This window comes from Solea senegalensis, linkage group LG19 (genome assembly GCF_019176455.1).
Source record: "Solea senegalensis isolate Sse05_10M linkage group LG19, IFAPA_SoseM_1, whole genome shotgun sequence".
Taxonomy (NCBI): Eukaryota; Metazoa; Chordata; class Actinopteri; order Pleuronectiformes; family Soleidae; genus Solea; species Solea senegalensis.
The window spans coordinates 10,214,780-10,225,600 of record NC_058038.1 but is presented as its reverse complement, the minus strand read 5'-3'; the positions used below and the strand labels follow the sequence as shown (position 1 = coordinate 10,225,600).

At 43.6% G+C, this 10,821-nt stretch overlaps 1 protein-coding gene across 1 annotated transcript; it reads left to right on the top strand.

Moving 5' to 3' along the window:
* Positions 1-2,008: 2,008 nt before the first annotated feature.
* On the top strand, positions 2,009-10,073 carry LOC122784783. The gene is made up of 7 exons (XM_044050126.1): positions 2,009-2,532; positions 5,959-6,334; positions 6,745-6,896; positions 6,996-7,056; positions 8,859-8,940; positions 9,182-9,296; positions 9,712-10,073. The coding sequence occupies exons 1-7, from the start codon at positions 2,167-2,169 to the stop codon at positions 9,856-9,858; spliced, it is 1,299 nt and encodes a 432-aa protein (XP_043906061.1). The 5' UTR covers positions 2,009-2,166; the 3' UTR covers positions 9,859-10,073.
* Positions 10,074-10,821: the final 748 nt, after the last annotated feature.

Below are 10,821 nucleotides of genomic sequence, written 5' to 3'. Positions count from 1 at the left end.
AGCAGTAATGTGGCTTAAGAGGTAAGAAAGGACAGAAATAATAAGAATATAAATAAAAATAATGTGTAGATATAGTAGAGGACCATGGTTCTCAAACTGTGGTACGTGTACCACCAGTGGTATGTGTGCTTCCTCTGCTGGTACTTGGAGGAAATTTGGAAATACTATTCTGTAGAAAATGATAGGAAATTAAATAATTAGAGTCGCCCGATCTCTTGCTACAGCTTAATCTAATTTTACTACCAGTATGTGAAGTATATGTGAGGAAGAGGAGGAGGATTATCTGATTGGGAATAAATCTGCCTCCTGTGAAAAGTCTGTACTGTACAAAGTCCTTTAAAAAGATCAATATTTTCCTCAGGCGTTACTTGCTATAAAAAGTTTGAGAACCACTGGTATAGGATAAATAAATAATACTGAGCAAGCAAGAAAAATATTAAGATATTTACACAATATACACCAGTCAATGAGTCGAAATACATTTGTGGCATTTTTCAGCCTTTCACTTAACGGAATACTTCACCAATTTGCATTTAGCTTTGTATTACTAGAATAGGAGTAGTATTTTTGAAAACATATGATTCCTAACCTCAGTTTCCCCTGAGTCGAGAAATATCTTCTTTCTTTTTTTGTTAGGTGCCCACCAGTGACAATTGAAAACTGCAACGTTAATTCCGCACTTTTTAGACCCACTCGAAGGGGGCGGGACTCATTCCCAGAACGTAAACAGTGTCGGCCATCTTTGCTAACAGTTACGCTAACAGGACCAAGTGTCACTGGTGAGCACGTAACAAAGAAAAGAATGAAGATATTTCTCAACTCAGGGGAAACTGAGGTTGGGAAGCACCATTTTTCAAAAATACTACCCCTATTCTAGTAATACAAAGCATTCCATAATATAATTGTATGCCTTTAAGATTTACAGTATGTGCGTAAAATGTGTATAAAGTTCATATCTCTTTGAAATGACTCTGGTTTACCTGTTCAAAAGTCATAAATTGTTTTATTACAAATTGGGTCTTAATAGTTTGTCATCTTTTTGTTTTTTTTAACAACCACTTAAAAGCTTTAACTAAGTCTGCCTACAACCGCCTGAGAAACATTGCAAGGATCAAGGGTTTTCTGTCCAAACAAGACACAGAAAAACCTGTTCATGCTTTCATTTTCAGTAGAAGAGATTATTGTCATGGTGTCTTTACAGGTCTGGACAAAAAAAAAACAATCAATCAACCAGGCAGCTGCGGCTGGTCCAGAATGCTGCTGCTAGAGTCCTGACTAACACCAGGAAACTGCACCACATCACACCGGTCCTCAGATCACAACACCAAGTCAAGATAGATTTCAATATGACTTACTCTCGGTCTTCAAAGCAGATTTATTAGTTCGCTATGAAGCATCCAGAACCCTGAGATCATCAGGGACAGGTTTACTGTGTGTGCACAGAAGCAGAGCCACACAAAGTTATTCTGATCCTCACCTGTGGAGTAAACAACCCGAATACCTGATGTCTGCTCAGTTAATTTATATCAGGCCTGAAAACATTATTGTTTACTGCAGCTTTTTTTCTTATATTCTCAAACAAATCATCTAATGGTTATCTTGTCTTTTGAATGCACTTTAAATGGCAAATCACACTTTAATCTCTTATGATTTTAACTTCATTTTCATTTAATTTTAATAGTCTGTGGCTTTTATTCTGTGATTTTCTTAATGCCTTTGTAAAGCACTTTTGAGTTGCCCTGTGTATGAATAATGTTGTGAATAACAGTGGGTCCCCATCTAAAAAGTTCAGTTCAATCGTGTGTGTGACATGCTGGTGAAATGATGTGCATACAATGAGGGAATACATAAACACGGATATCAAACATGTATTGTTATACTTATACAAACCGCTTTAGCTCGGATGGGCCCGAGTGCGCGCGCACGTCCCCGTGCAGGACTGCACATTCCACCTTAAAATTCTCCCCCGAGTGAAACTTTTCGCAGTAATCCATCGCTCCACCTTAAGCGCACACGCAAACGCAGGAGGCTTTTCAACGAGGTTTCCGCTTCTCACTCGGGCTCCTCGAACCGCGGCTCACGAAAAAACACCGCGGCTCACGCACAAGGTTGACGCACCGAGGTAAGAAGAAGAAAAAAGGGACAAGAAAAAGCAGGAGAAGAAAGATGTCTGAATCCAAGTACCGCGAGTGGATCCTGGACACTATCGACTCGCTGCGGTCACGGAAAGCCCGGCCGGACTTGGAGAGAATTTGCCGAATGGTCCGGAGACGACACGGGTCCGAGCCCGAGCGAACCTGCGCGGAACTGGACAAACTGATTCAGGAGCAGACGGTGTTGAAAGTAAACTACAAGGGCTCAATCTCGTACCGGAACGCCGCCAAGGTTCAGCGGAGGAGCCGAAAAAAGGACGATGTCACGTTAACGGCGGCTGCGAGGAGGAGCGCGGTGGAAGAAGAAGCCAGTCATTCTGACCTGAGCAACGGGGACAGCGCTCTCGGTCCCGCTGAGCAGGACGACGAGGACCTGGAGGTACGGTGGTGGTGTTTTTTTGTAATCTTTTTTCCTCTATGTTTGTTTGACGCGAGGAACTGGGTGACATGTTTGTTTTTAAGCGAGCCCACGTCACATCACAGCACATTAACAGGTGGAGGTAAATGAGGGGCAGAAAACAAGGCTGCGTGATATCGCCCTCAAAACCAACGTGTACACACGGGGAGTGGTAACGGGGGAGTGATTTTGCAAGTGCATCCAAAACTGCCGCAGACGGGGAGCGGCGGTTGGACCTCGCTCGAGCGCTAGCGAGGCGGAGAAGGGGAGGGAGAGGGGGGTTGACTGAAGGTGCGTGTGAAGTCAAGCGCGTGGCATTTTTACACAGAAAGCACTCGAACGGGACGACGCAGGCGACCAGACTCAACACGCGAAAAGTTGCGTGGGGCCTGTCCGTCCGCAAAAACACCCCCACCGAGCCTCCATTATCAGCGGCAGAAAGCGCTTTTCAAGCCCCAAACTCGGCGTTGAGCGAAGGGGAGGAGGATGCGGAGGGAGGAGGGGGCTGTCAAGTTCACAGGAAAGGAGTCGCGCGCGACCGGAAGCTTCAGACGTTTGCTTTCACATGAAATCTTCCAGAAAGAGGGTTCCGCTAGGGCCCTTTTATTTTTTAAAATGTAAACCGGAAGTAGGTGTTTTCATTGTCAAGTACTTGTCAGTATGGGAGTGGGTGAAGATAAAAAAAAAAAAGTCTTGAAACACCGCGGAGCCTGATGGGGGACGGTGGGACATTGTTGGGTTGTTTGATTGTTTTTCTCTATTTTTCACATGAACACGAGGACACTCGTGACTGGCGAGACATCAGAGGTCTCTAGAACCATGTCTAATCGCAATTGTTTTAAATTTCATCATGGGTCCATGACGAAATGTTTCCCCCTCTTCTTCCGTCTGGACTTTAAAAAAAAAAAAAGCCCCGTCGTCGCTGCTGTTTTGTCTCGATTACGACCAGCGAGCGCATCCGTGCCAAAGTTCTCCACATGAACGTGGACATAGTTCAGTTTTTTGGGGGAAACTGCGTCTGTCTTTTGTCACCGATGGACTACTGCAGACGCAGAGCATAAAAGTCGAACCCCTAGATCCATTGTCGGACACGCTGCCAACCGAGCCCGGTCACGTCTAACGCTTGGCGTTAGCTGTCGTTATGGCCTCTCTCTCACTCTCTCTCTCCTTGGTCCCACAATGCAACCGCATATCTCTTCCTCGTAATGTCTGCCAGCTGGTGTTGGTTGACATAGAGCCACATAATTGCAAAGTAATGGCACATACGCCGGGGAAGGGGGTGCGGGCGGTTACAGAACTTACGCAAAGCGGCCGCAAACTAGAAGGCGGATGATGCGTTTGTGTGATTCGTGGTGAAGCTGCGATCAAATTGACTTTTGTTCCGTGTTGGTGAAGAAGAGACTCACGCTCGGTCACTTGGCGCAGACTGCCTCGGCTTCTGTTGTCCAGGTTTCACCCGAACACGGGGAGGTGGGGAGGGAAATGTAGACAGTGACGTGTCCGATAACGGACTCATTTTGGGTTTACTCTCTTTTTTTCCTGCGAATTGTTGACCCGGTGCAAAGTCAAAGTAGACACACATGAATAAATGAAACCCGTCGTGGAACGTGTTCGGTTCTCGCTGTGCGGACGGAGGACTGCGTTATAGACTGTGCGTCGTTTTTTTATTTTTTATTTTTTTTGCCGCCGCGCAGCTCCGGGAACTGAAGCGCTCCGTTAAAGAGCACAGACACAATGGCGAGGTTTTTTACCGCTGCTCCTAAACTCCATGCGCACTTTAGAGGAAATTTGAGGCACACACGCCTCGCATCGGCCTCTTCTTTCTGCATGTGTGTGTTACAACAGACGCAACGAGCACATCCGCACGCCGTCTATGAAAATCGCGTGGCTGTCGTTAGAATCTTCGGTGATTTTTCGGGGTTTTTGTTGCGTGACTGCGTCTCGTCTGTGAAAGTTGTGTGAAATGCAGTGCGCTGGCCTGAATGAATGCCGTCCGTACAAGCGGCTCTCTTCCACAGGAGCGGGGCGGGCTTTAGTTTGCGCTCTGCTGCCTGGACACGCAGTCGCAAGGTACAAGGTAATTTTTCACTCAGGGCGCCGTCCACAAAAAAAGAAGTGTGCATTGGTTTGAATAGTGTGGAGATAAAGGTGACATACACTGCACCGCAGAGAGCGACTGTGGCATTCAGAGGCAGGCAGTCATTTACCTCCATCTGTATGAGGAGGTTTTCATGTGACATTTGCTCCCTTTGATTTATATCATCCAGAAACAACAGGGGTTCAACTGTGTTCAAATCATGGACTTGAGGAAGTTTTCCTTCTACTGAATAAAACATTTTAAAATAATTGACACTTATTCCCCATCAATCAAAATTCCTTTTTTTAGGAATGCCTGTAAAACTGCTTGTCAACAAAAAGCTCATCAGCCAATTACAAGGCAGACATGGTCAATACACACACTCACTCACTTCTACTGCTTTATCCTCCACATGAGGATCTCAGCTGACATAGGGCAAAAGGCAGCAACACCCTGGACAGGTCACCAGTCCATCACAAGGCCACATGTAGAGACAAACAACCATTCACTCTCACACTCACGGTCAATTTAGATAATCTCCAATTTGCCTAAATCTCCAAATCTGCATGTTGTTATGGCCAATACAACGTGCTGACATTCAAACCAATCATCAAAATGGGAAAGAGAGGTTATTTTGATGACTTTGAAAGTGGCATGGTTGTTATTCACACACACACATCTCTAGGGTGTAGAGACAACGGTCCAAAAAGAGAAAATATTCAGTGAGCCGCTGGGTGAAAATGCCACTTCGATGCCACAGGAGAACAGCCAGACTGGTTTGAGATGACAGAAAGGCAACATAACCAACCACATGCTACAACTCAGGTATGCAGAAGATCATCTCTGAACACGCAGCACGCCAAACCTTCAAGCAGATTGGCAGCAAAAGACTAGACCGGTTGCCACTCCTACCATTTTATTAGGTGTACCATGTACCTAATAAAGTGGCCAATGAGTGTATGTTGATGTGTTTTTGTTTAATGTTCAAATTGTGAGGTTCTGTGGATCGGCATCAGGCATCAATTAATTTGCAAACCAAACAAAGCTTCACAGCAGACTTGACACTGTAAAGCCACTGTGCATGTCACTCACAGACAAACAGTGGTGACACACTATGACCACATTGTGTCCACAATAGACTCAGGGCTCGTTCTGATGGTGATTTAATTATTGAGATTTGTAGTGTAAGTTGTAATATACTTTTACAATGCTTTGTGTCATGTGCAGTATTTAACTTTCAGCTCTGTAGCTCCCCACTCTCCCCCAATTCCATATCCTATGCCATCCTGCAGTTGAGGTATCAATGTTGAACATTTGCTTCTGCTTTACAGGCTGACACCTCCATGGTCATGGACACAGACAGTAATGCAGATGAGGAGGGGGCCGATGAAAGTCGCGATGGACAGGAGGGGCCGTCCCCTGGTGGGCACACGCATGAAGATGCTGCTGTGCACTGTGCCACTGTGCGAGCAGTCTCTGCCCCCTGCTCCCCCTCTGGCACCCGGCCTGGCTCTGGCTCCGGACCCGGCTCTGGCTCTGGCTCTGGCTCTGGCTCGGCGCTGGACTCTGTACCTTTCCAGAAGGCCAGTGAGAGGCCCAGCTCCTTGCCTCCCTCCAGCCCCAGGGCCCTCGCACACAATGACTGGACTTATGATTGTGCTGTCTGCCCAGTGGAGCGCCAGCACCCAGGAATGCAGGGAGACAAAGGTATTCAAAACTGCTCCACACGGTCTAACACGCACATACCCGGGATTATGAGCACTCTGATATTGTTTTATGCTCCAGCTTAATGCTTAGTTGAACATAAGCAGGGGAAGTTTGTAACCATCTCGATGATTGATTGTGGATGGACATTGTTAGTGACTGTAGACATGTCTTATTTTATTTAAGCCAGGCAGTATCAGGAGGAATTCATTATTATGACTTGGGTAGAGTTGAATTCCACTGATTTATTTGATGTTTAATTAAAAATGTCAAATGTAATATCAAAAGACACCGTCCAATTGTAACTTATTGATGAAACTAACCACCCAGGTAAATGTAAACTAAATAACTAATATCAGAGTGTGGACAGTGTGTATGACATCAGTGTGATGTGTGTGTGGTTTGTGTTGTAGTAGAAGCAGCCATGAAGCCAGTGATCCACTCTGTGACCACCAGCCTCTGCACTTTAAAGAACAACGTGAAGAAAGAGGATGGAGACAAGGTGGAGGACAACGGCCTTTCGTGTGACCAGTTGGTGCCAGACTGCAAGGCTGCACCACGACTGGTAATTTGTGACAAACAAGAACATCTGTATGTGTCCGACCTCTTTGATCCCTTTCCTTTCCCACTTGATATTTCAATGTTTCGTTTGTTTTGTCCACAGGATGAGAGCAGGAATGTGTCCGACGGGAGGCCACAAACACTCTCTTTACCATCGGACAACTGTGAGTAACATAATTCCCTTTAAAAAAAAAAAAAATTATATATATATATATTTTAATAAATCTGCTGTGTAGCTTGCGTCCGCTTTGCAGAAAACCAGTCAATTAATTAATTAATTAATTAATTAATTAATTAACACATCATCTAGCTGTTAGTTGTCCTTGTCTCGAGGCTTACTCAAGATCTTTTGAACATTTTCACAAGCTCGTCCTGCTGCCTTCCGTCCAGGTGGTGCTCCCTCGTCACTCTCAACACGCTGCGTCGTGTAATGCTGCAGCATTACTCAAGGCAGTAGAGCTGTCTGTGTATAGTGTACCTCACAGATAGATCTAAAAGGTCCACTGTGTAAGGAACATCTAATATTGTAATTAATGGAGGACTCCTCCTTTCCCATGCACGCCACGGAATCACAAAATAAGCTATACAACCAAAGAATTCCTGCCTTAGCACAAAAAAGAAAAAATGCACACTCTGGCTGCTTTGTCTGTTCAGGTTGCTGCACTGTAGAAAGTGTGGCACAAAATGGAGGCCTCCATAAACAAGGCTATGAAAATAAATAAAATACTAACAATAAAACCATACATATGTGTCATTTCTGCAAATAAGCCTTCCTAAATGTTAGACACTGGACCTTGTATGTATACCAGAGCTGTGGGACTTACAGGGAAAAATCCAGAGTGACAGACATTCTAGGTCTATTTTCGGATCATAAGGAGTTCATATTTTGTGCAAATCAGGTGATTTTTGAGAAATATGGTGTTTTGCGATTTCAACTGAAGGGGTACAACAAGGGGTAGTGCACGGGGAGTTGCGTAAAGACAAATCACTATTTTTTAAAACCACTGTAAGGCTCAAAACAACGTTTCGCTTCTGCGGTGGTGAGGTAGCGTTTGCGTCGTTGCTCCGGCAGTCCGTCGCTTACGCAGAAAATAAGCAAGAGTTCTCTTTTTGCTTGACGACGGACCACAATGCTTTAATTCAGCACAATTCAGCACGAGCGGGACCTGAAATCAAACACCAATACTACATTAAAGCGTCCGGTTTTATTTTCTGAATAACCATTTCACTTGACTACATCAACGACTCGTTCTCCGGTCGGTCGGTGAAACATCTGTTTCTTCGAGTTTACACAATGCACTTGTGTGGTTTTTTTGAATTACCGCGAGAAATCCGTGTCTCGTTGGCTCCAGATGTCCTGCCAAAGAAGTGTGTTTCCTCCAGCTTTAACGCAAAAGCAGTGGGTATAGTTTTCTTTCCTTCATAGTGAGACATCAACTCAACAACTGCAAAAGAAATTCGAGCCTCTGCACCAAAAAAGTGCGTCACTTTGTGCTTAAACTTTTCTGGGCCTGAATGTAGTTTATCTAAGATTAACATGACAACGGTCGTTGAAACCATTTCAACGACTGTAAAAAAAAAATGGCCAAGTAAAGTAAGGTGTGCTGTATGTTCACTCATTCATTACACCTTCACTGTCTACAGCGAGTCATGTGGACTGAGCTACCATTGTGCTTTGGGATACATCAGGGTTTTTTTAACAGAGTGGAGCCTGAAGACAAACTGTGGCCATTCTCTGTATGTTTGTTTATGTTTATCTAAGAAGCAAGACTAGAAGAATATTTATTCACTGACATAAAGAAAACGTCAAACTGTCACTTTACTCGTGTATTCTGATAATGAAATAAATACTCTCTGTAATTATGGTGTTGTCCCAGAGTATGTCATAATATCCATTAAATCAGTGTTTTATTGTTGCACAGTTTGCACAACATGTATAATATTTTAGCCTCCATCTTGGTTGCAGGTACGTTAAAAAAGAAGTTGGATATTTCGCCCTTTACACCACCTGAAGATGGTCTCCTGAATGGTGGGAAAGTCGAGGAAGTGTGAGTAACTTGTTACTATTGCATTTTCAGATCATGTCTCTCTCTCTCTCTCTCTCCCCATCCGTCACAAATGCTTTAAACACCCTCAGCTTCCTTTTGTTCCTCAGTTCCTTTGTCAAAGATTTTCTGACAACACTTAAAAAAACAGTGTTAATCAATTCAAAAAAATAACCTGCTGAAGAAAAGCTTGGCATTCATCATTTTTGACTTCATGTAGATTTTTGTCTCCATCTTCGCGCAGCTCCGTAAAGAAGGAGAAGATGAGTCAGAACCTGTTGCAGTGGACGGTGGCAGACGTAGCCAGTTACTTCTCTGCTGCAGGCTTCCCAGAGCAGGCTGTGGCCTTCAGAGCACAGGTTGGTGCGCCACCATGAGCTGCCACAGGTGGCGCTACATGCCCAATGAAAACCAAACTTGCAGTACATCCCATCACCCAATGCATTTTAGATGCAGTTAATGCTGTATGTAGTGTGTTGCATTGTGTTTCTGTGCTTTTATTTGTTTTCCCTGTGCTTTATATATTTGTTGCAACTGCGTTTTGAAAGGTGTATTACATAAGAATACATAAATAACGTGTATTATTATTGTATTGCATGCTTGCTAATGCATGGACACAAGAAATGGGAAAATACCCAGACTGCACTGAAACTCATTTCTACATTCCTACATGGTGTCGTGGTGGCACCTCGCAGGCTTTCACAATCAGCACGGCACTTTTGAAACTCACTGGTGACAAACACTGACATTTTCTTTTCACTCTGCCACCGACAGGAAATCGATGGGAAGTCCCTTCTCCTCATGCAGCGCAGCGACGTCTTGACTGGTTTGTCTATCAGACTCGGCCCCGCCCTCAAAATTTACGAGCGCCACGTAAAGGTGCTGCAGAGGACCCACTTCCTGGAATACGAAGATCTCTGAGGTGGTGATTCACAACACGACAGACAGAAAGAGAAAAATGCTGCATTGACGTGAACGTGCATGCAGTGCCCTCTCCCATCTGGATCCTGCCACCCACCTTCATATACAGTTTATGCAGAGGGTGAGTGGGGGAGAACGGCTGTGGTGGAAGTAACTTTCGCTGTGAGAATGACCAGAAACTGAAAGACGCCTCATCCTACCTCTCATTATGGTCTTTGGTTATGACATTTTTGGAACATTTAGGACTACATACTAACCTATGACTTTTTTTCACATTTTGGAAGACATACTAAAGTATGACTATTTTGTCACATTTTGGACGACATACTAAAGTATGACTTTTTTGTCACATTTTGGACGACATACTAAAGTATGACTTTTTTTCACATTTTGGACGACATATCCTTGGCTTTATTTTTGTCAGACATCTGACTCCACATACCAACCTATGACATTTTTTGGTTTCAATACATTTGGATCTATTACATACTAACTCTAGTATGACTTTTTTTCACATTTGGACTTATACATACTAATCCCATGACTTTTTGTCAATTTTGGATCGCATACTAAAGATGACTTTTTGTCATATTTTTGGATCTATTATTACCAAACCTATGACATTTTTAACAATTTTTGACGCATACCAAAGCATGACTTTTGTCATATTTTGAATTACATACTAACCTATGACATTTTTTCAATTTTTGGACCACATGCTAACCTATGACTTTTTTTCACATTTTGGACGACATACTAACCTATGACATTTTTGTCAATTTTTGGACAACATACTAAAGCATGACTTTTTTGTCACATTTTGGATGATATACTAACCTATGACTTTTTTTTCACATTTTGGACGACATACTAACCTATGACTTTTTTGTTACATTTTGGAAGACATACTAACCTATGACTTTTTTGTTACATTTTGGAAGACATACTAACCTTTGACTTTGT